General features: G+C 33.3%; 1 protein-coding gene across 2 annotated transcripts in view; it reads left to right on the top strand.

Annotated features, from left to right (window-relative positions):
- Cdh9 (cadherin 9) overlaps positions 1 to 26,916 on the top strand; it is a 141,414-nt gene that overhangs the window by 28,210 nt on the left and 86,288 nt on the right. For both annotated transcript variants that reach the window (XM_003463624.5, XM_063258019.1), the window contains one exon: positions 9,375 to 9,649. In XM_003463624.5, coding sequence (XP_003463672.2) covers positions 9,422 to 9,649 — 228 coding nt within the window. In that variant the 5' untranslated portion in view covers positions 9,375 to 9,421. The remainder of the gene's footprint in view (positions 1 to 9,374; positions 9,650 to 26,916) is intronic.

Raw genomic sequence — 26,916 nt, 5'->3', positions numbered from 1 at the left:
TCATTCTATCTTTTATTACAGTCTTTGACTTATTTATATTTGAGAGTTTACTTGTAAAACAAATTGTGCTCTATCTAAGTTGTATGTCTAATTTATTTCACCTAATATTTTGGTCTCTAGTTGCAGAGAAGGATACACTTGAGTCATTTGTAGGAAAAAGATACTTTCGACCAAAATGTTTGGAATTAGACTAACTTGATTTACTCAATGACAAATTAGTAGAATTGTGCCAATTCTGATTAAAAGTCTTGTAGGACTGAAGGCAAATTGCAAATTTGGAATGTATGGATTATTTTGTAATGGTATTCTAAACACTGAGCTATAACATTTGGAGTGCTTGAGTTTAGAACTGGTTTCATAAATGAAATTTGTCCAGATCAGCACAGCATCTACTCTGTGATCATATTATCACCTACTGTAAACTAGGATGACGTGTCATGGCTTTAAAAGAGTTATTGAAACAGTTTTTAATGACTCTTAAATTTTATTTATTAATGCCTCATAAATAAATTGTGGTTTATTGCCCTGTTGCTGAATATAACTATTGTGATCCAATCAGTAGTTCCAGTCTACAGGAAAGAGATGACTATATTTGTATGTTATGGATCCAGTATATTACATATTCTTTCCATATACCTTTTTATGTAATCATTTTATCTTCTTATAAGGTGACCTGAAGTCTTTCATTGTAGATATAATGAAAGCTCCTTAAAAGTTGGATAAGCACAGAATATTAACTCATATCCCATCACCCACGGTTTCCGATTCATTCTGTTCTTCTGCTCTTTATCTACATTATGTAAAAGTGCATACATTTCAAAAGGTAGGTTTATTAACATTCTGAAAGTTTTTAGAAAGGTTTTTGGAAACCATAATTTTAAGATGAAAAGCACTAAATAGATATTTCCGTTGGTTTGTCAATGAAATTTCTCATATACCCCAATTATAATAGTGAATTTCTATCAACAGCATTAGCATTGTCTAAGACTTTGTCATCAGCACTTTAAATATCATACTAAACAATTTATATATTCATTATTCTTTGAAATCATGGCAATGATCAGATCTATTGTTGCATGTTATTTACTGCATTTATTAAGAAGCACATGCATTATTTTCCACAATGAAAAATATATTCATAGCTATATTTTAATAAAATTGTTTTTTATATATTGTATGTCTTATATCTTAATTTGTGATGTAAAACATTATTCTATCAACATCTGAAAAAAGTTTCATTAAAACAAATAAGTTGAAATTCCTCTTATAAATTTCTAACAATCTCTTGACGATCTGATTAACATATTGCTTATGATGTGTATTTCTATTATGGAAATTGTTATAAATGGTAGTATATTTTATAATTCACTTTTCTATGCTTATATAACTTACCATTGTCTGCTCAGTATTGTTACAAACCTTATTCACTCAGAGCTCCTTCAATTCTCCACAGCCTACACTATCGCTATCTACAGCTAACCCAGGAGAGAACTTCTGTCAAACGCAATAGAGTTTTAAATGGGGCCAATTTTTAACACCGACTCTTTTCCTAAATGAGCATTACTTAGTGTAGACTGACTCATCTGAGCTACTCATTAACTTGTATCTGACAGACGCTGATGTTCGTTACTGATGCTGAAAACTGACATGAAACCACAGGCTGAAAATTCATTTATAGCTTTTCTCACTGATTACAATTTTGGCATGCAAATTTAATTTTTTCTTTCCTTTTCTCAGTAGATTAAATATTATTCAGTAAATGACTTCTAATGGTAGTAATGTTTTCAGAGACATGCTGTAAATCCTCTGTTATGTATGTAGATTATTTTGTAAGAATGTAAGCTTCCCACAAGTCTAGCATTGTGAAAAATCCTTTTAAAATGAGTAGCCAATTCATAGATAGAGAGATAGATAGATCTCTTATAATTTCCTATATGATAAAATATTTCATATTCTTGGCATGATTTATTCACTCTTCTAATTTAGATATTTATTTCAGTTTAGGTTTCCCCCAGTATTTTCATCAAGGAGAATTCAGAAAACAGATGAGCCCCACAAATGAAACATTTAGGAGGGGTTCAATAGACAGTATAGCTATGACTAAGAAAACCAACTGAAGAGAGTGCCATCCCAAATCTTCTCAATAACAGGAGCTTTTCAGCCATTTTGAGTCTAAAAAGACATAGGCATGCTCCTACTGCTTAGGAGAAGGCGTGCTGCTGTGGTAGCTGGGTGGCATGTGACAGGAACCAGGGTCACAGTCGCCTCAGAGATGCTGCCTGGAGGAAAGCGGCCCACCCTCTGCCCCTACCTTTCCTCCCTGCCCATTCTTCATGGAGGAGTAAACCCATCCCAGCGAGTCCATGGATTCAGTTCTTGGAGATTTAGCTACAGAAGTACAAAATGCAGCAAAGAATTTAGAGTAAATCTGCAATAAGAAATTAAATAGATAGTAGAACTCACTACAAATAATGATATGTATTACTTACACCTAAACCTTTCTTTCAGGTAACTAATTAATTAAGAAATGTTGCTAGAATTTGAATCATTTTTACGTTCACAGGAAACTGACAAGACTGTGTGTAATACTTCAAAACCTGTTACCCTTTTAGGCCTGTTGTTAACATTTTAGATTAACACTTTTTTTAGATTAGTATGCAATACTGTTATTGTAGTATTAAACATATACTTGTTCAAACTTTTTAGTTCATATTAATACGTGTTTTGTATTCAAAATTCCATCCAAAGAATCATATTTCATTTGGTGGCCGTATATCTTAATACCTTGTTGATAAAGCAGTTACTCAGAACGATCCTATTTTTAATGTCTTTACCTGTTGAGTACTGGCCAGAAATTTGTGGGAGACTCATCCAATAGAATTTAACTGTCATTCTCTGATTTGGCAGTGCTTTTTTATTGTGTAGGAAGGCCACAGAGGCAAAGTGTCTTTTCAGCATATATTAAAGGTCCTTGCTACCCTTGTTTGAAAATTGTGGACATGACCTCAGTCACCTGTTTGAAGTTCTGTTTGGTTGGATTAAACAATAGAAATTTCAATATTTCTTATTTCTACCAATATTAAATCTACTTTTGGAAGGAAATTATTCAGTGTATTCTGTATTTACAAAGTTTTTTTTTTTTTTTATAAATTTTATGTTTTTCTGTGAGGTCACATTATCTACATAGATTATTTGGAAATATTTTTAACACATGTTCCTTATATCAGTTGAAAAGTTCCCCATTTTTATTCAATAATTTATATCAGTGTGAAACTATGGATTTTTATTTTACAATATTGTATTTATTGTGTTGCTCAAAAGTTTCAACTTTGTGTGAAAGATATTCCATATATATATAAAAAGATAAAATGAATCACAGATTTTTGTGTCATAGATACAATTTTTTCATTAAAAGACTTGTTTGAAAATATGGTTAAAATACTTAACGTGAATTTAAATTACACAACTTTTTGTATATAGAAAAGATAAAAGAAACAAGTTAACTTCAGATGTGTATTTTATATGCTGAACATTCTAAGTAATTACAATAATGGATATTTTTGATTTATAAAAATACAATAGATTTTTCTAAAATGCACCAGAAACTTAACGAAGGAAACAAGGGAATAAAAATAAAATAGTTTTTGCTTTTTAAGTTGACAGAATTCAAGTGAGTTCTCTGATTACAAAATGGAAGCAAAATCAGATTTAAAATTGTACTTTATAATACATCTGATCGTATTTATTTATTCAACACAATGTCATTTAAATGCAGACCATTTAAGGCTGATAGAAATAATTAAGTATAGACATTTTAGTAATCAGTTTGTTGCTACTGAGTGAATAAAGAATATGAAGCATTTTTAATAATCTCATGGGATAAAAGTTGCTACGATTATAAAGTCAAATGCAGCAGAAAAACATTTAAAATGTGCACTTTTATCTAAGAGCTGAGGAGCATACAGGTGCTAAATTGGCCATGAGAGGGTTGCACTAACGTTTCCTAAATGTGAAACAAATACATGCAGAATTATGAGGAAACTAAAGATAATTAATCAAAGTCCTAAGGACTTTATACAAACGTTTTACAAATTATACCAATCCCATTATGAAGTTATATTTATTCCAGGTTTCCACAAATTTTTGTGAATTTGCACTACTGCAAATGTTTTCCTCATTTTTTTAGAAGGGGAAAAAAAGATCTTAAAATTCTTTCAAATGAGGTATTTTCTTCCAAATCAACTGTTTCCATTTAACTATTAGCCTGTTTATGCAAAAGAATATAAAGTCTGACATACTGAAAACAGGGTATATCATTATTAATTATTGATCAATTAATCAATCAAATGTGTAAATACTTATGTCAACTATATGTAAAGAGCTATTTTGTGCAGGACATAATGATACATAAAGTGTTTCATAGAACATTTGACTTATAACCATGGGAAATATTTGATGAGCTTATCATCCACTAAATAAAATATACAAAAGTGGTGTGATAAATTATGTTAATGACATGGAATGATAAAAAGCAACAGGGACTGAAAAGAATAAATTGTCTTTCAAAAAGTTACAGTAAAGTAAAGTTGTACAGTACAGTAAAGTACAGTTACAGTAAAGTAAAAACATAATGTGATACAAAAACTCAAACATATGGGAGGGAAATCTCTGTGAATGATCCAGGAAGGTTGATCCAGGAGTGTGAGGAAAAGGAAGACTGTTGTTTATATATAAGTTTTAAAAGTTTGTACAGGAGGTCTTTATGTGGGGGCCTATGGAGTAACGTCACTTTGTCTTAGCCAATTCTGACAGCCATAACAAAGTACAGTAGATGGAGTGGCCTAAACACAAATATTTATTTCTGAAATATCTGGACTATCAAAAATCCAAGATCAAAGCACGAGGAAGCAATGCTGGTGCTTGATGAGAACCATTTTCCTGGGTTTCAGGCTGCAGATTCCTTATTGAACTGTCACATAGTTGAGAGCAGAAAAAGCGCCCAGGTCCTTCTGTGTCCATCGGAGGGAACTAATCTCCTACGCAGAGTCTCTACCTTCATGTATACATATAACCCGAACCACCTTTTCAGGACTTCACCTTTTAGTGCCACTGCCCATATGTGCAGGAGGAGAGGGGGAGCATTTCAGCATACAAACCTTAGATAATATTCTGCTCCAGTTTATCCCCAAATCTTTGTGTTCTGTCAAATGCATTTGTTTCCTCCTCAAAGTCCAAAGCATCTTAGTTCATTACACACAGTCCAACATTTCATCTAAAGCCATGTACATCAAATATGGATGAGAAAATGTTCTGATTTCTTCTGAGACAGAATTTCTTTTTATCTGTGAACCTGAAAAACAAAAACAGGTAAGTGCTTTTAAAATACAAGAATAGAAGAACCAGGTGTAGCTCAGTGGCACAAGCACGTGCCCGGCAAGCACAAGGTCCTGAGTTTGATTCTCAGCTCAAAAAAAAAAAAAAAAAAAAAAAAAAAAAAAATTAAATAAATGCAAATGTGAAACCAGCATAAATCCATATTCTCAGCTCTAGAGGAAGAAGTAAGGAAGAATAAAGGAATAAAAAGTAGGAGAGAGAAAAGCAAAAGAAGCCAAACAGAAAACATTTCCAGCATTAGCATTATTCTGGAGGGGATTTATGGGATGTACGTAAAGTAAATAGCATTCTTCTGCACCTGCTAGTTACTGGCTCAGGAATTCTGGGGAAGTTGTTTGCAAACTTGTAGACATTTTAGTCTCCCCATGCATGTGGGGCAAGTAGTTTCAGTAGTCAAGGGATAGCTGCAGGTGCAGTTCATTAAGACAAAAAAAATTTTCAAGACAGTAGTGTGTGTGTGTGTGTGAGTCTGATTAAAGAACCAAAGAGTGGATTTTTAATATAACATCAGTATCCACCCAAATCTAAAATCCAGCAAAACAATATCATACTGTACTTGAGAAACAGGTGTTCTTTGATCTCTCCCTTAAGCAAATACCTTTCCCACATCTAGCTTATTTTCGAGCTATCAGCCAGATTGATCTTCTCTAAATGTGTTATGTAACAATCTTCTAAACAGCTTTTCATCGCTCTAAAAATTAATGTATATTTTTTATTCTCTATTATCGAGGCCTAAGGGACCCTCATCCTGCTTTATCCTTGAATCCATCTAATTCAGCTAGATTTTTCGGTTCAAAGACCTATATTCTATAAGAAGAGGACATCAACTTTAGAAAATACCACAGGAAGTGAAAAAATGCTATCCAAATTTTCCTGCAAGGTCAACGGCCAAAAGAAAAGAAACCAATGTGGTGGTCAGCTAGGAATTTGTTCTATTTTGTCGAAGTGAGATAAAGGCTGTCTTTTGAAATTCTTTGACTATTCATTTTCTACTATACTATCACTGATCTACAAAATAAAGGACATTTGCTCAGTTATTACCCATTAGATATTAATTTCCCATTTCATATTTTCTAAACACTAGTTTTCATTTTAGTCTTATATTTATTTCAGGGTTTTACATTGTTTGTGAATAATGTACCAACTGCCCCATTGTTTGTAGTTAAATGTAATCAGAAAAGCCCAGATGCATGACACATGCTATCATGTGAGAGAGGCAGAAAATAAAAAGATTTTTTATTTTTTTAAACTTTAGAAAGCATTTTCCTTCATACATTAGTTTTATAGTAAGTAATACATATGGAAATGAGGTTACATAATTATGCTGGAACGAGGCAATTTCTCTGCATCATGACAAGCATCTGTAATAATATGTGGCGATCAATACTTTCAGTGCTGCTCTCCTGGACACATTATCTCTAAATCTATAAACAGAGAGGAATCAATTGATGATGATGATGATGACGACAGCAGTGTAGTGGGTTACCACTATACTAACTGTTTTGAAGGGGTAACTTATGTAAAAAAATAAATGCATTAGTGGTTGTGAGTCTGAAAGGTGGTTCTAATGCCCATTATCTTTACACTATTTTCAAATTACTTAAATTCCTCATGCCTCAGGTCTTTCATATGTATGTGTTGCTTCAAAAATAATATATGGTCTTGACATAGGTATGGCTGTGATTTAAAACTGATAGAAGTTCAGAAGGAAATTATAAACAATACTTTGTGACACATGCTAATTATTCTCTTTTTGTAAATGGAGTAATTGGAAGAAGTGACATGAGCAAATACTTCAAATATCTCACCATCAGTAAATAAAGCAAACTGAACCCTCATGATGACCTTTTTGCTTTGGTAACCCATTAAGGACTCTATAACTGTTTGGTCCAGCATCAGGTTTCTAGGCTATGGTAGATAAATCAGACTCCACTCTCATGCTTTTTAAATTCTAATTAGAAATCAGCATGATTTGCTTGTAGGAACTGAAGTGTTAATTTTGAATTCAACAGATACTATCACCCAGATATTCCACCACGTTGGGGAAGCTTAGCCAGTTTTTTTTTTTTTTTTTTTTTTTTTTTTTTTAAAGTAAGCACAACTCAGGTTGGGAGAAAGAGGACAGAGACAGAGTGATAAAGAGAGCAGAAAAGAGAATGTAAAAGCCTTTTTGGTAACGAGTCCCTAATTCTGTGATCTTTGTAAAAAATGTTTTTAATTGACAAATAAACATATGAAAATTACACATTAATGTGATACTATATATTGTGTAGATACATGTTTATATTGTATAATGTTTAAATCATGCTGCATACATATCTGTCTCCTCAAATTTTTATCAATTCTTTATGTTGAAACCTTACAATTCCTTGCTTCTAGCTGTATAAAATGTGAATTACATCAGTGTTATCCCCTCTGCAGTGTGCTACTGCACACATCAGATCTTCTGACTCATCAACACTTGTAACTTAGTGCTATTGGTCAAATCTTCTCCAGCTCTTTGCTGGGCCTAGCAGCTCCTGCCTTGAGTAATCACCATTCTATTCTTACCTGTGATAAGTTCAGGTTTTTCAGGGTTTTGGTTATGAGTGAGATCATGGAATATTTGCCTTCCTGTGACCAAATTATTTCACTTCACATAATTTTTCTCAGTTTCATCCCGGTTGTTACAAATGATAGGATTTCATTCCTTTTAGTTCCCGACGTTACTCCACTATAGATGTGTCTCATTTTCTTTCTCCCTTCATCAGTTCATGGAGACTTACGTTGTTTGTTTCTGGACTACTGTGAGTAGAAGGTGCAGGTGTCTGTTTCATACCTTGATTCTATTTACTGGCACAGACACCTGGGGCAGGGATTGTCTAGCAATCCTATTTTTAACTATTTAGGAACCTACAAGATTTTTTCACATCTTTGTGCCACTTCTATTTCCATCAACCGTTGCCGGGTTTCTTTTGCTCCACAAATTCACCAATTCTTCTTATCTTTAAATTTTTAATAGTAGCCATTTTCACTGGAGCAAGATGATTCTGTCTCTGATTGCAATTCTTTGAAGATAAGTGATATTTACTATTTTTATATAATTATACTACTATCTCTTAATTCATTGAAGTTAACAGTTTTTGTTCATAGTTTGATCAATTTTGCATGCCTGTATCTTATAATCTGAGCAACAACCTCAAAGATAACAATATGCATTATAGTAGCTATTGTTAATTTCCTATTATATTGTTATGAAATTGTGTGTCATTGTTTTATTGTTTTGTCTTCTTCAAAAACCTAGGTCCATACCCAGGGAAAAAAATAAAAATATTTATATAGGTCTATTGTTCTTTTTAAAATCATGTTCTTATTATTCTCATTTTTACTTCTAAGATTTGGAGTTCCTTATGTATTCTGCATGTCAACCCCCTTTACGATGTACAGGTTTCAAGTACTGTTTCCCACTCTGTAGTTTCACTACTTATTCGATTGGTTCTTTCCTCTGATTTGCATTAAATATGCTTAGAGTTGAATCCCACCTGCCTATTTGTGCTTTGGAAGCTAGAGAATGTATTTTCAAAAGTGATAGGCAGTGTGAATAGCACATGGTTGTTAAAATGTATGGGCTCATTCATACCTGTATATATTAACATTGATTAATTTTATGGGCTTTGCAACACTTTATTATAACTGATACCTTGATTGTAGAACTTAATTGTTTCAAAAAATAGTGTTTTATACATATTTTAACATTCGTATGACTCACCAACTGTAAAATGTCTATCCGGTTACATGAAACACACATGTGTATGGGTGTAATCCCTAATTATTTATATGGTATATGAGTTTTTAATGATAATTAACTGATGTAATACAGAAAAATCATATTTACATTATACATAGATATAAAATTTAAGGCTCACAATAAACTTTTTCTTTACAGGTTGTGTGGAGGTATAACCCAACTTAAAAACCATGTTTCTTTTCCAACTTTCCAGGTGAGACAAATTACATTGGGTTTGGCATTCTTTTGAAGTCACAGATAATGAGGACATTTCATTGCCTGTCACCATTTATTTGGATCTGCATATTCCACACCTTTGACACCATCGCATCACAAGAAAAATCTAACAGCCATTTAACGAGCAGAAGTGTCACAAGTCCGACCAAAAATGATGGTAAGATGCTGCATCGCGTCAAGCGGGGCTGGATGTGGAACCAGTTCTTCCTGCTGGAAGAGTACACAGGTGCAGACACGCAGTATGTAGGCAAGGTAAGACTTTTGCATAAGACATTAGAAAAATGTTTAGAGTGATAAGCATTTGATTGTTTTCATACGTCTTGCCTGTCGGTAATAATCATTCAAAACTGTCTAACTAATTGTGACAGCAACATATAACATGATATGACAAATTCTTTGTTGGGATACTGTGTAGTGCATGACATGCTCAGGTGCTAAATATAAATAACAATTTTTAATAGGCATCAAATTAAAATATATTATGAAGTCCAGATTCACTATTAATCACGTAAAAAGGATTTAATTGCATATGTATGGTTATAGGAGAAAATTTCCTTGAATTTTACTTTAAAATCATGAAAAAGCAACATTGTGTTCCATGAGACAAAACAAAATGCAATTATAATGTGCAATAAAATTACTAAAATGTATTGGTATTTATTATTGACTAATTCACCATGAAACAGGATTATATATTCTGTATTAAGAAAGATATATTTCTAGATGATTGTTTGTCTAGGTATTAGTCAAAGTGATCTGCTTGCAGCCTATAATACTAAAATTTTAAAGCCAAAAGAAAAAAGAAAAGATACAAAGAAGACACTACTTTTAGAAAGATAAAATTTTATGTTAATAGGTAAAATATCAATAGTTCCTCATTTGCAATGATATTTGCAAATAATGGCAGATAATATATAACTGTCTTCTTATTTCCAGTTTTAAGATTGCTTCACTGGCAGTATCATTCTTTGCCTTTAATATTTGTAGAGTTTATTTTCTACTTTCTTCAATTGTTTCCTTCTTCTTTGTTAGTGACATGATCTTTCTGACATCCAAAATTTTCAATTTATCTATCATCCCCGTACCAATCTCTTCAACATTATTTCCGGACAATTAGGTTGCTCTTTTGTATTAATTTATACCAATTGTGAGGTTCTCTCAAATTCGTAGAATGAACGCTGAAAAGGTAATACTGTAAACACAATATGCGTGGATTTTTCTTGATTTTTGCACACATATACCACTTGTGATTGTAATATCTGAGCTCCGATTCATTAATACCACCAGGCAAATAAGTCAGAAACAGTCAAAAATGAAAGCAGGTGGTGTGCCTGTATCTTTTAAACCAGAAATATTTATTTTGAAATGGCTGAAAGCTTGATCTATGTGTTCATTTTATATGTGGGCCAATAGGCTTTTCTGATGCAGCCTCTCTTATCACAGCCTATTATTTCAGTGTGTTTGATATCTCTCTCTCTCTCTTGTTCTAGAGGTCAGGCCCACTTTGTCCCGGTCAGTTCACCTGCTGTGTCTCTCTCCTCCGTTATTTCTCTTCAGGTTAGTTAGATGGCTTCTCCAGCATCCTTCATTTAACATAACTTTCCACACTCTGCTTGATAAGTAACATCAGGACATTTTGAGTTCAACAAGCGTTTGTGTCTAAGGACTTGAAATTGCCTTATGATTCTTTTTCTAAGGCGGTGTATAAAGGACACACTCAGGTCACAGGGCTTTACAGAAATGGTTTCATCCTTGGAGAGTCACGGTCACAGAGAAGTACCACAGATAAAAAGAGATACTCGTAATCTTCAGGCTCTTAGGACTCTATAGTAAGCGTTTAATTTTAGTTGAAAGCAAAACCGTTTCCTTCTAAGCCCTGAGCTTGCTTTGGTATAAGTTTCTAAATTGATCATCATTTTTACGCTGACATTATGAAATGTAGACTATGTTTGAAATAGTTTTTCTCCCATAAACAAATTATTCATTTTTTGGAAGCTATTTAGCTCTAAAAGCAAACTATGTGCCTCACATGCAAAGCACATTATCAAAGCTTTTGTCTGATGAGATAATCAAATCAAAGCTCCGTGTCTTGTCTCCTGCTTTAATACTTACCATATAAAAATATGTGTTTGTATTTGTGTGTGTGTGTTTGTATTTGTGTGCGTGTGTTTGTATTTGTGTGTGGGGGGCGTATGGGTGTGAGGGAGTGAAAGAGAGAAAGTTCACCAAAATAAAATACCTATACTTTTTAGTTTTTTGGAAAATTTAAAAGCTTTCTATTTTGCTGTAGTGTCTTGTTTTACATATTTCATTACCACATACCTAGTTCACTATAAAGGTGCACCTCCAAGTACTTTTTAGCGTGTATTAAATTATTAAGAGTTTATCTACTCTCCCTAACCTGTTATCCTGGCTGCCTATATGGAGGCTAATTCTGAAGGTAACACTGAACCTGGTTAATAACATGAATTCTTTTATCCCAATAAGTTCTTAAAACTCAGACTATGAGTGGTGCCACATTGCTTCCGTTTTTCCCAGGTAAACCCAACCCATAATGTTAACAGGCATTGAATTGGTGACGTTATAATCCATCATGTGATTTCTGGGCAAATTCTTCAGGATTGAGAAAAGTCAGGTTCATGAAAAGAGATTTTCATAGTTCATTGCTTTTGTAGAAGTGGTGTATTTTTGAAAATGAATACTATATTAATTTACAGGTAATACACAAGTGAAGGTAGAAAATATCTAATTATTAAAGTAAAATCAAGGGTTAGCTTTTGCATTTAAAAAAGTTTTAGAATAAAAAAATTAGCAGCAAAATTTAATGTACTTTAGTAAAAATACACATCCTGGTATGGAATTTACAAGATTTAATTCAGAATTTTTCGTTCGGTAAATCTATGGAATTTAGAAATTACAATATTAGGTCCTTGTAAAATTGTTATAAAAAAAAAAGAAAGGAAAGAAAGGGCAAGGGAAGGAGGGAAGAAGGAAGATATAAGAATAATCTAATGAAACCAAGTTAAATCTTTACCGTGAGAAGGATAATACCAGACTGAGTAGTTTTTGCACACAGTATGAAATATAAAAATCTATTAAATGTTTTATATAAATTAGTTATGGGTGCAGGATGTCTAAAATAATTCATTTGCTTTTATTGTTGAAATGGATTACAGAAGGAAGAAAATATATAATTCACTAGTGATTTTAAAGTATGATTATATTCAGTGTGAGGAATTGACATACACACATAACACACTTCAACAGTTTTCTCCCCCTTCACTTTCCCTCTTGCCTTCCTCCACACTGAACTGATATCTTTTGGGTACATATTTAGTAGTGGGATTGCTGAGTTACATACTGGATCTATTTTTATCCTTGTTTTGGTTTCTTTTTTATCAACATATGCTTTCGATACATAGAAATTACCATAGTCCGGTGCATATACTTATCACCTCTTAGTTATTTTTATTTCTCTACTGCCCTTCCATATTGTCCCATCTCCATAAAGTTTACTTCAGTGTTTTTCATCCTCTCCCTGTGATTTGGTTCTTTAAATTATTTGTATTTAGCATTAGGAAATAAATGGTGAATTTTTTTTCTTGGTGACATTGCAGTCTTTTCAGTTATAGGAAACAGAGAAGTCAGAAAGACTGGAATTAGAAACAAATTTATATTTTTTCTTCATAATAACGCAATTCCATATTTTGTTCGTTATTTTTGACTAAAAATTTCAGAGATTCACCAATATTGTTTGGTGTAATAAGGAAAAACGTCTGTTCTTACTAAAAAGGATTACAAAGTCTTAAGAATCGCCACCTGCTATATTTCAAAACTAATGAAAACAAAGGAAAATTGCAATTATTGTACAATAGATACTGGGAGACACTTGAAAATAATAAAGTGAAATACCAGAAATACAAAACATCAACTATTAAAACTTCCTTTAATTTTTAAATGGCACCTCTGAAGTAATTTCTGAGGTTTCAGTATCTCTGTTGTCGATCATGCATATTAGTCAGCTTTCTGTCACTGATATACAATAGCTCAAACCTCTAATTTAGAGAAGCAAAAAATTAATTTAGAGTCTGTGCTCTTTGGGTATAAAACAGGAACATAATAGCAAAAGGATCTGACAGAGATAAGCTGCTTATTTTCTGGCGACTGAGAACCAGCACAGAGGACATTTACTGACTATGGGCTGTGAACTATAAATGGGATCCAACACACTCTTCTATGATCCACTAGGGTACACTAGCCAGGATGGTACTTTACTCATTTACTAGACATTTCTTGTCTATTGAAACTGATGTATCAGGAGTAATAGTCTCACCACAGTTCTGGACACATTTAAATGTGTTTCTTCCTACTTATATAAGAACTTATTTAGCCAGTGATTAATGGGAAAGTCAAATGGAAAGTTAAAAGTTGAGACATCTTCAAAATAAAAATCAGCATTATTAGAGATGAGCAGAGGTATATTCTCAACTCTGCAAATTGCCTTATCCAGTGGGGATTTATGGAAAAAAAAAACCATGGAAATAGTCCAATAAAAGTATAATGAAACTATATTAAGGCACTATGCTGCCTTAAATTCATGATAATACAGCTTAATTTTTTTATTATAAGTACTGGTAACATTTTACAATTGATTTGATAGAGGTTATTTATTGATCATTTACTAGAAGCTTTAGAAGACTGAAAGATATCCAAGCAAGGCAGACACAAAATTTATTTTAAAATAACAGAAATCCAGGGAATTGGTAATACATATAATTTCCAAAACTTTTTGACACTAATTTTCTCTGGTAGCTTTGGACTTTTCACTATTTATCACTATGCCTTTGCTGTTGTTTTAAAGTGTGAAATCTAATTCTGTGATATATAATAAAATTCAGAGATTGGATTAAAATAAAATTAGAAAAAATTTAAAATACTTTTTAAACTATAGGTGACCAATAATAAAATATTATCCTTTGTAAGAAAATAAGCATCCTATCTTTTAACCATGCAAGGAGAAATCACATGTATGTGGATGATAGAATGAGAAGGAAGCAAACAATACTAAAGAAGGAAATATGAGAAGCACAGTACCATTGATAGCTCTGACTATGAGGAGATAAATCATGACTGCTCCTCTCTCCTGTCATAAAATATGTAATTATGTAAATTGGGTTCTTCCTTCTGCACCTAAGATTAAAGAATGAGCTTGCTTGATGTTTCAATATGATTTTTAAGAAAACAGTTACTTGATGTGATATTGATGCAAATAATTCTGGACCAATGACTATATGTTTTAATGAATATGTGTATATGTATGTATAAGCATGTGCTTTTACATTGCCATCTGAGATTGTTTAAAGGTATACATTAATGCATTAGTATATAAAAATATGAATCACATAGCATAATGAAATATTCTATTTGGATATATTTATATTAACACGATGTCTTAGTCACTTTTTACTCATTGCTGAGAGAAAATACCTGAAGCCCAAAGTTGGGAAAGGAAAGGTTTATTTATTACAGTTTTTGGAGGTTTCAGTCCATACTCAGTTGTCTCCTAGGCAGGCAGGCATGGCTGGGCCGCAGTTCTTATGGGCCACCAACAGCAAGTAGGAACCAGTAAAGAGCAAGACACACCTTCTTCCTGCCATTATATTACATCCTGGCTCCACCCCTTTGTGGGTGTGGCACTGACATCATTAATCCAAGCACTAGACAATGAACCATCAAAAATGAAGAATGCAAACCCACGAGGCCTAGGGGCCACAGACATAAACCATGACATTCCACCTCTGGCCCCCAGGACTCATGTACATCCTTTATATAAAAGACATTTAGTCCTCCTCCAAGAGTTGCCAAAGTTCTAAGTTTCAGCATTGCTTAAAAGTCCAAGTCCCAAGTCTCCTCCAATATCTATGGCAAACTCTTAACTGTAACCCCCTGTACAAATGAAACAAGGCTAAAAATTTCTGATTTGCAAAGGCACAAGATAAACATTACTATTCCAAAAGTTACAAGCAGGGGAATATAAAGTATTGGAAACAAAGCAAGTCCAACATCCAGCAGGACAAACATTAAGTCCTAGAGTACCATGCTCAGCATCTGAAGCAATCTGGTTGTAAGCTCCAAAAGGCTTGGGTGATTCCACCCCCATGGCATTTCCAGGGATATCAGCTCCCACAGCTTCTCTCTTAAATCCTCTCTGCTCGCTTTTTGCAGCTTTCCTTGGATCACCCACGTTTCTGGCTTTTCCAAACTTCTGAGGACTCCAATGTACCTTAGGTTTCACCTTTACATTTTCACAAATTGCCCTCCCAGGGGCACACTGCTTGGCCTCCCAGGCCCTTTGCAATCAAGGTGGAAGCTATCTTACCCTCAGAATTCGTGCATTTTCCTTGCACCTAAAATCAGCACCTTGTGGATGCTGCCAAGGTTTGCTGCCAGCTGAAGCAGTAGCCAGGCTTTTCTCTCTCTTCGCTGTAGGGGTCAGTTGCCTGGATCGCAGGGCTCTGTTTGCCTGATTGTGAGAAAAAGCTTCTCTACATTTTGGAACCTCATGTGGCTTCTGTCACCATTCTGAGCATGACACTCAGCTTTTTCCTCTGAGCAAATTCTTTCACCCTTGCAGTGAGGCTGCAAAGGGTGGGGACTAGCTTCTTGGGATGCCCCGGGCCATCTTTCTTATCTCTCTATTTCCCACCAACAATCAAAATCTCAACTCTGTCTTTACAATCCACAGCCTTCCTGGAATTTTCCTTCTGGCCAAACTCACAGCATTGTAAAGTATCCTGCTGGTCTCTTTGCTCTTGATTTGAAACATATAGCTGGCTGAAAACCCACAACAATAGCCATGCCACAGCCTCAATGTTCGATTGCCTTTTAATTTCCTTTTCAAGGTTAATCAGTCCATTGTCCTTTAACTCTGTCTCAGGCAAAGTCTCTGGGCAGGAGCAAAATGCAGACAAACTTTCTGCCAAGCCATAACACACACCGTGTGGAGTCCAACAACCAATGCAGTCTTTCTCAGCAGAAACCTCCCAAGCCTGGTCTTTACCATGAGGCTTTTTATCAGCCTTCTGGTCTCCTGAGCTCTAACCAGTATCTCCTCTACAGAACAGCCTAAGCCGCTCCAGCTCTATGCATCCAGGCGACATGTCCAAACCATTCCAAACTCTGCCCACAAGCCAATTCCAAAGCCTCTTGAAAAACATGGTCAGGTATAGTCACAGCAAATGACCCCACTCCTGGATACCAAAATCTGTCTTACTCACTTTTTACTCATTGCTGAGACAAAATACCTGAAGCTCAAAGTTGGGAAAGGAAAGGTTTATTTCTTACAGTTTTTGGAGTTTTCAGTCCACACTCAGTTGGCTCCAAGGCAGGCAGGCATGGCTGGGCCACAGTTCATGGAGGCCACCAACAGCAAGCAGGAACCAGCAAAGAGCAAGACACACCTTTTTCCTGCCATTACATCACATCCTGGCTCCACCCCTATGTGGGTGGAGCACTGACACCATCAATCCAAGCACTATACAATGAACCATCACAAATGAGCAATGCAAACTCATGAGGCCTGGGGGCCACAGACATAAACCATGACACATGACAAAAATCAAAATACAGAAATTTAACATCTTAGGTGTTCATTTATTTCTGTCTGAGCCATACCTTTCCAGGTGTAACCATCTGGTCAACTCTATTCCCTATTGATATATTTTGCCAGTATTAAAGTTTCATATTAATAAAGGTAAAAAGTATATCTAGCTTCTACTGTTCAGTATTATGAAGGTTAAAGTAGTACATAAAATTGTGCAAAGAATGTGTTATATTCTAAATGGCATTTCATGTTACAGACAGACAAGTAACTTTTTCACTAATGAGAGATGATTAAAGTGCTTCTGTCTACATTTCCAACATGAATTTATGAGAGCTTTAGTTACTCTACATCCTTACCACTGCTTATTTTGTTAGTATTATATATTTTTAAAATTAAAACCAGTGTGGGTGGTATGAGTTTTGTCTCTAGAGTTTTTATTTGAATGACTCGAATGAGTTAAAAATCAATACATTTTTACTTTGTTTTCATCATTTGCATATTTCAAAATTGAACTGACTTTATAGCTTTTATTCACATTTCCATTAGGACATTTGACTTTGTTTTAAGCTTAAATTTATTGCTATATAGAAGAAATAATCATTTGTTATAGATATTTAAAATATTTTCTTCGAAAACTTTATCTGACAGAGGTGCTGATTTCTGATTAATTAATGCTTCCATAATATCTTTAAAGGAAAAATAATTTTGCTTTCAACTCAGTTCAGTTTACCAATCCCTACTTGTTAGATCATTAGAAAAGTGTATTACTGCACTCTGGCTGTCATGACAAATATTATATACTCTGCCTAGTAAATGCCAGAAATTTATGTTTTATAACTTAGAGAAGTGAAACTTCTAAAATTAACCTGCAAGTAGATTCAGACTCTGGTATGCACTTGGTTCCAATTTTCAGACAGCCACCTTCTTCCTGTGTACTCACACAGTAGAAAAAAACTAAGTGAGCTTTTTGGGATCTCTTTCATAATCCCATTCATGAGAGCTCTGCCTTCAGGACATAATGGTGTCCCACATGCTTTCCTCAAAATACACCCAGGAGAGATCACATTTCAGCATATGAATTTTATGGAGCACATAAGTACTCATTGTATAACAATGTGCTATTTAAGAAACAATTGTTTTCCATTAAGATAATATTTTTTCCATCAGATTTTCAACATTTTGTCTATCACATTTAGATATGCAAGTCTTTTTAATTCATTTACTGGCTATTTATAAGGTCAAGAACAAAATAAAGTTGTTCCAGCTTTGCTTTTCTAAGACTATTTCTTTTTTTTCTTAAATAAATTTTTATTTTAAGAAGATTAAATGAAAACAAAACAATAAAGCAAAACAAAACAATGGAAACAATATAGATTTTTAAAACAAGCTGATAGGAAATTAACAATGATTACTATATTACATATTCTTATCTTCAAAATAGTTGCTCAGATTACATATGGACATACAAAACAGATCAAACAATATAAGCAATCCTTTCCCTGAACTAACAGTTATCTTAGCTATCATATATATATATATATATATATATATATATATATATATATTGTTTTCCTTTCCTTGTTTTCTCTTTTTCCCCATCCCAGTTATTTTTTTTTTTCCTTTTGAGCAGTTTTATTCCCTTTCACAATACCATGGTATGTTTTGGATCTTATTCAATCTTTCTAAGACTATTTCTTTATGAAATCTCAATGTGACATTTCTCACATTTATTTTTATTTCTTCTTTATTTTTCTTTATATTTCATTAGTATATATGTATTTTATGGGGAATCTAACTTTTTATTGATGTTTTGCATTGGTACAAAACTTTCTTATTTATGTTGAACATTTGGACTTTCTTTTAGTCTGATCATGTGGGGCACTCTCAAGCATGGTAATTTCTCTAGATCATTGTGACTTTGAAGATCCTTTGTATTTTTATAAAATTTTTATCACTCTTTGTCATCTTGCTTGTCTGAGAAACTGAAATTAACTGTAAAAATTAACTGTACTGAAATTAACTGTAAAGGGACAAAAATTGGCATGCCTATTTCAGAAAATATGTACTTCTGGATTGAACACTTGGCCTGGATAAGGAAATATTATAATTATAAGAATGGCTGGCATATTTGATGAGGGCCTGATTATTTTAATGTTAAATGTAATTACACTGATAACATAGGGAAATAATATAACATCTAGCGGGATGTCAGATATGCTGAATTCATGTACTAAATGGTAGAAGGAATTCTGTGAAACAATAGAGGTTAAGAGTAGGAAAGATTTATTGAGAGAGGTAGCTCCTGAGAGACAGGAGGAGGCATGAAATTAGTTGCCATGGACCCCACTTCACAGAGAAAGCTTTACAGAACAAAATCAAGAGGTTGGTATAATGTGCATCAATACTATGGTCAACTAAGATTAAAATTCTAGCCACTTGCTTGGGTGGTGTTGATTCAGTGGGGAAGCAGGTTATGTATCAAGTGTACCTGGAAGGGATGGATCAGGAGGGCGTGACTGCTCACTCAGGGGATTGAAATCTATGCAGAGGTTAGTGAAACAATTGATTCCAATTATTACATTATTTTCAGTTTCTTGCTTATCCACGGGGGAGGCATGTAGGCTAAGTCATTCAATTTTTATCTCAGGGCCTCGCTTTTGACAGACATGCCTCTATCCAAAGTTGGAATGTGCTCTAATTTCATACACTGACTCCTCAGAAGACTTAGTCTTGCCTGACTGCATATAATATGTCTATCTAAGTTAGTTGTTTATAATACTAATAAAATCTTTAGTTTTAAAAATAATTCTAGAATTATATAGAACCTTTTTATTCTTAGAATATTGACTTTGATACATTGCTTAGGAATATAAATAGATAAAATGTCCAATAGAGAAAAAATACTTAGGGGCTGGAGGTTTAGCTCAGCGGCATAAGCTCCTGCCTTGGAAGCAGGCAGTCATGAGTTTGATCCCCAGTACCGATAAAAAGGAAAAAGACAAAAAAAAAAAAAAAAAAAAAAAAAGAAAAAATACTTGTGACACAGGTAATGCTGCATACAATAATAGACATGAAAAAATGTTTTATGAATATAGAATATATAACTCAATTAGAGAAAGATACATAAAAAGTTGTTAAATGAACTAAAAGCATAAACAAATATTTAGCAAAAGATAAAAACTGAAGGTTCACGTACTTAACTCACTAGGATAATTCATTTAAACCATACAAATGTCAGAAAGACTAACAGGAAAAACAGAAAACCTTAATGCATGGTGATAATATGAACAAAATGGATCTTTCAAGAATTTCAAGTTAAACTAGTGTTTGAAATAGTGCTTGGAACAGTGTCGCAAAAAGTAAAAGGGAATGGAGTACAATCAGAAATTGGAAGACTGAACATTTTCCTTAAAATTATTTATTAATTCAATTGAAAATCTTGCAGGGTTTTGTTAAATATATTTAAGCTAATTTAAAATTGTGAGAAAGGTCACTCTGGATGTGCTTTTATCTACCTTTCAGCTTGATTCACCAATTATAAGTATTTCATTCAATTGGCTTTATTCCCCACTCTGTTTTAATAGATTTTATTTTTTTGAAACGTTTCAAACACCGTGAACTGTTTCACTGGAACTTTGAAAAAGGCAGGCAGAAGAGTACATATCATGCCTATTTTTATCTTAATAAATGCACAATCACTAAGGTCATGCATAAGATCATGCACCATTCTTGTGCCACAAAATATAACAGAAAAGAAAAATTTAAATTTTAAAACACGTTAAGATACTTAGATCTGAGCCATATTTTAAAAAAATTAACATGCATATTGTGTTATTGCTGTTGTAATTCATTTATAATGCAAATATTTATTACTGATATCACTTTGAATTGTTAAATTTCTTTTTAATATTAAAGCAGAAAATGAGATGTCAACACAAAATCCTCAAAGAAATACTAATACATGCTATCTAAAAAACACCAGAATCTTGAAATAAACTCAAAAAAATGTAATTTGGTCTTTCTGGAACCTCTTAAAAAGGTCAGAGAAGTTTAAAATGGATGGATAATATTCTATTGTTACCTTTGTCTTAAGTTTAAATTCAGTTGCTCATTTGCCTTACACAGCTAATCTTCATGTAATTATTTTCATCAAAGATCATAATATAAAGAAGAATAATGTAAACTAATATGTAAAATAAAAAAGAAATGGTTTTTCAGTAGATAACAAGCAGAAATTTTCAGAGGTTAAACAAAGATTTGTAGCTTAAGTTAGGTTTTGCACTTTGTTGAACCATTAAACAGAATCATAATATAGATCTAATATAGACAGAACATGCATCAATCAATCAAATCCTCCTCCACACTCAGTAATCAATTTTAAAATCCCACAGGCACCCAGTGTGCAGGTGTTGCTTCAAATTTGGATAAAAATCTGCATTGGCTACTAACCTACTCCAGTTAGCAATTTTAAGATGATCATTCTCACTCTTCAGACTTTTCCACCTACCTCTAACCTATAAATAACCGTCAGAAATTTTCATTGCTTACCCATCTAAACATCTCCTTCAAACTAAGACTTGTTAGAACATTTTGACTCAGTCAGACATTGACAGTATCCAGTATTGGACTAAGGGTGTAGCCCAGTGGTACAGTACTGGTTCAATGCTAGCATTAAAAAAATACAACTGGCGGACAGATTACATGAAAACAGGAAAATAATACTCCACATAACAGATGCACCCAGGTTTTGCCGCCTTAAGGGATTAATCAGATTCTATTGGTTTATTTTCTAAAATTCTACTTATGGGTCCACAGTCACTGGTGCTGAAAGCTGTCAAACGTTCATAGCCTCTAATGAACACTGTTAGACTCCTCAATGGACCTAATACATTTTATTTCTCTTTTCCCTATTAAAGTTAGCTTTATGCATGCTTATCAGAGTTCTTTTATCTAAACTCTGTATCACAGTGTTATCCTTTTAAAAACTCTTAATGAGAAAATATTTGTTTATGGTCAGAAAGCTCTTAACAGAAGAACATTCACTTTTATTCCCAGCCTACTCATATGCATTGAATTTACCATTTAATTTCTTTAACTTGACAATTTATTCATATCTTCCTCTTACTCCATGAATATTAAATTGTTTTCATATTTAAAAGACTTGTACATGACCTTTTTTTTTTTTTTTTTTTTTTTTTTTTCTTTCTTTTTGTGAAGGAGGTGCACTGGGAATTCAACCCAGGGTGAACTTTTGCACTTGCCACTGGAGAGTTCTGTCACTGACGTATGCTCCAACTCATCATGTTTCTCACTGTGATGCTTTTCTAACCTGCCAGTTAATAGTAGTTTTCTCTGGGCACTGTTACTATGTATTTGTGTCATTTAAGCTTTATTGTTAACTTGATTGGGTTGGAGGCTGCCTAGTAGATTGTTCAAGCACATTTCTCACTGGGTCTGAAATGAAGGTGGATCCAAGGGTTATATCTGGTTCTTGACCTCTTCTTCTCTAGTAATGATCCATGTTCTGCTTTACAGCCTCAAGAGGTTAGCAGCATCATACTGCCATACCTTTCTGACATGATGTCTCAAACTCCTGAAACCATGAACCTAAATTAAACCTCTTCTACATTAAGTTGTGACTATTGAGTATTGTGTGGCAGAGATGAGAAAGTTATAAAAGGCTTTGAACAAGTTTGAAGATGTTTAGAAAGGTTTAGAGATTTAGTTTAGAAAAGCAGTTTAGAGAAGACCTACAATGTGTTAAGTAGAGCTTGTTAGGGCATTCTGGTACATGCTCAAAAGATCAAAATAATACTAGAAATTCTGATGGTAAAGGTCAAGCTCAGATTTCACATGAGAATGAGAACTCTACTGGTAACTGAAGTAGAGGTCATGTATAGCACATTCTTGAAAGATCCTATCTATAGTTTATCCTTGGCTTAATGATTTTCAGAAGGATTAACTCACAAACAAGTCCAGAATGACAGAAATTCACAAGCGTTTGGAACACATCTCTTATCTCTATGTACTCTGAATGCCTGACACAGAGTTCCTGAACTAAACATTTTCTCTGCTTGTTTTCAGTCATGTTTTCACCCCATTTTTTCTACCTCCTTCTTACTTCCTTTGGAATGAGAATTATAACTCATGTCATTAGGATCTGCGAATATGTAACTTGGCTTTTATCTTACAGGAGTTCACATCTAAAAGACTTTCTAGAGTTCAGAGGAAATTTTAGCTTGCATTGTGAACAATGTAGAATGGTTGTACAATGTTAGGCAGAACATGTACTCACTTTGGAAATTAACAATAGTGTAAGGAGATACTAAAGTGTCAGACTGACAAGGAATGGAATTTCAGTTATGTCTCAACTTGATTGACTCGGGAGCCACATAGCGGATTAAAAGCACACTTCTGGTTGTACTTGGTTAAGTAATGAAATCGTGATCTTGGGATTTTATCTGGTTCTTGACCCCTTCCTTTCTGGCTTTGTTCCCCTTCTTTGCTTGCATGCCACAGGAGTTGAGCCACTTTGCTCTGCCGTGCCCTTCTAACTTTGTGTTTTTACTTTGGAACCAAAAATCATGGACTAAAATCTTGGAAATTATGATTAAATTAAACCTTTTTCTTTAGGTGTCAGGTATTTTACTCATTCAAAGAGAATATATTTTTTTTTCACACAAGTGTGTCTGTATGTGTGTGTGTGTGTGTGTGTGTGTGTGTGTGTGTGCATATGCACATGCATGTGCATTTGTGCAGGTTGTAAAAGAAAAATCATTTACTCTTGTTCCATTTCTAAGACCATAAGCACAGTCCTGGTCTATGTCTCATACACACATACAATCATTAGAATAGAAAGAACTGATTTTGTTTTAATCAAATTAAATTTCAAAAAAATACTGAAAAGTGTATCTTGATGCCAACGTACATTGCATCTGCATAATTAAACTAACCACATATTCAAATAACTTGTTGCATTTATAATGATTCAGTCTGAAATCTTTTTAAAATAGGTCTTATATTTAGTGAATTTGGTGCATTAAGAACACAATGGATACTATTATTTAAACCTGGGCATACTGAAAAAAATATTTCCCTAAAGTTGGATTGAGAGCAAAAACACATTGCTGTATTTAGTATAATGCAGAGTCTAAAAATTGCCTGTTGAAAATGATGTGTTCAAGGCTATAACCTTTGTTTGTATTCCATAAGATATATTATGACCAATGAGTGAATCCTAATTTCCTCTCATGCCATTTCACTTGCAGTAATATGTGCTTCGTCGTGGCCATTTTTATGGAGAATAATAGTGGAATCACACAGTACACATTTCTTTTCTGATTTTCTGGTCAAGGCTAGAAATAGAGCCTCCCATTTTAGATTTGCATAAAGCTGAAAAGAAGTAGAGTTTGCATTTATGTCAAAAGGAAGTTCATGGGATAAAAGGTAGCTGAAATGTGTGAATTGTGATAAGAATGGCCTCTCCTGTGTTAGGAACATTTCTAACGTTTTTACTGCTAACATTCTTTTCTCCTTTATGGATCAGAGAATTTAGAGGAAATGAAAGTTTATGTTGGTTTTCAAGTTGAATTATATGTGAACTTCCCAGGAACATTGCTATTATATTTACACTAGACATTTGACTCACTGTAGGACTTGCAAGCTTTAGGAGAAAAATATCACCTTATTTACATTTATACAGGTGTACACAGGACAAGGTCAATACTGCAAAACCAGTTCTTTTTTCCAAATAAATAAAGTCTAGCCTATGTGAATATATGGAAACAATATACAGTGAAGACAGATTATTAATGCATATGTTGCAGAGTGTTATTATTCTTGTTTCTGTGTGAGTTATTACCATTATTGAATCATTTATTGTTATTGTTTTGTGTTAACAAGCCTGGAAAACGTAATTTAACTTGAAAGATGCAGCTTGATAGAGAAAATCAAAGCAATGTTCTATCTGAAAAAAACTATACAATACATAATGTAGCATATGTTGTTTCTTTGGACACACACACATATATATATATATATATATATATATATATATAGAGAGAGAGAGAGAGAGAGAGAGAGAGAGAGAGTAAGGTAGTTTTTATTTACATTATAGATTAAGTAATTTATTTTGAAAACAGAATAAAACTATTGAAGGTATTTCTTGCCTCCTGGTCATTTTGTCTAACTATTTGAAAAATGTAATGTATCAGAAGGAACTATGAGATTAACAGCCTTATATAATGTGCATATAACGAAAAATGAATAACATTTAGTTTTGTGACATTCTTATAAAAATAAAACAAAAATTTGATGCATGTCACATTACTAGAATTCAAATTTTATTTTTATGCTCTTTAACATGTAATTTAAAAAACGTAAAGGTTCAGCTGAAGTTTCAAAGAACTTAAACATGGTTTACATGGAAATTTTGAGAATGAAATAGAAAAAAAAATTAAACAGCACAATTTCAGTTTTTAACCATCCAATGAAAGCAACAGAAAATATGATAAATGAAATGCCTGGATTCTTGATGCCAATAGCAATAAAAGAAAGAGAAGGGGGGGGTCAAATGAAATAATGAACACGCATAGGATGGAACCTTGAGGGTTTGAAGTAACAACACAAGTCCAATTATATCTTTCAAAAAGGCTGATTTTTCTGTTAATCTCAACCACTGTCCTAGGACATTTCTCATTCACAGGGCATATTCGCTACACTCCCAGAGGGCAGTGGCATAAGAAGCACATATTTACAGAACAAAGCTCTCTTTATTTTCAACAACTCACTTAAAAGAACTCCCAGCTTCTGATTTACTTTAATCCCATGACTTACCACAAAAAAATGAAAAATTTGCAATGATCAACAGTTTCTGCCCAATTAGTGTATGAATAGGATTTTGTCTTAATTCACAATAATAATACTGAAACAATATTGAAAAATAGTGCTTCTACAATCAATCTTATGGAAATGAACTTCAATCTTATAGAAGTCTGATACTTCATGGGAGGTTGTAAATTAGATTTTATCTAGGTGAATACCCAAAAACAACAGGAAAATAATTTTAATATTTGATTCAGCAATTTTCCTACTTGAAATTTATCCAGTATATATATTCTTAGAAATGTCTGCAGATTATATACATATATACATATATATATATATATATATATATATATTAGAATGTTCATTACAGCACTCACTATACTATTTCACATTATAAAGGATACATCTGAATAACTTTTGAGGTTTAGTTGAAGAAGAGTAAGCAATTTCAGTCACAGTGATAAACAGGCATAAAAAACTGCTTAAAAGTTACGAAAAGCTGACAAACTTTATGTAGGAAGGAAGAAGAAAAAGATCCATTGTACCTGTCTATAACCCAACTATTTGGGAAGCCTTGGCAAGTGGATCCCAAGTATGAGGATTGTCTGGATAATTCTGAGCAACTCTATCTCCAAATGAAATCAAGTGAGATAAAAAGTGAAGGCAAGAAGAGGAGGAAAGGAAAAAGGAAGGAAGGGGAAAAGAAAGGAAGAGAGGGTGCAGATCAGTGATCTCAGTTCTAAATTATTCATAATGAGGCAGAACGAGTGAAGGGCACATATTTTTAAATTCTTCAGTTCTAAGCAGCATTATTTTAATACTTGCAAAATTATGCCCTGTGATATAGTTTGATTCAAAACCAAATGGAGATTGACTTTTATTTTTCTTTATATAATTTGTAGGATCTTGATTATTTTTATTTAAGTATTTTGTTTTTGACATACAAAATATATATGGAGTACCACATGATGTATCCATACATGCATACATTGTGTAATTATTTATAACATTATCGTTTTATAATAATAGAAAGGACTAACACGTGTATCATATTTTCCATTTCATGAAAACCTATATAGACTTACCCCAT

Source organism: Cavia porcellus, unplaced genomic scaffold (assembly GCF_034190915.1).
Source record: "Cavia porcellus strain 051 isolate PalLab524CR breed Dunkin Hartley unplaced genomic scaffold, mCavPor4.1 scaffold_11, whole genome shotgun sequence".
Taxonomy (NCBI): Eukaryota; Metazoa; Chordata; class Mammalia; order Rodentia; family Caviidae; genus Cavia; species Cavia porcellus.
Note: the sequence above shows the minus strand (reverse complement) of the source record. Positions and strands in the feature narration are given on the sequence as shown.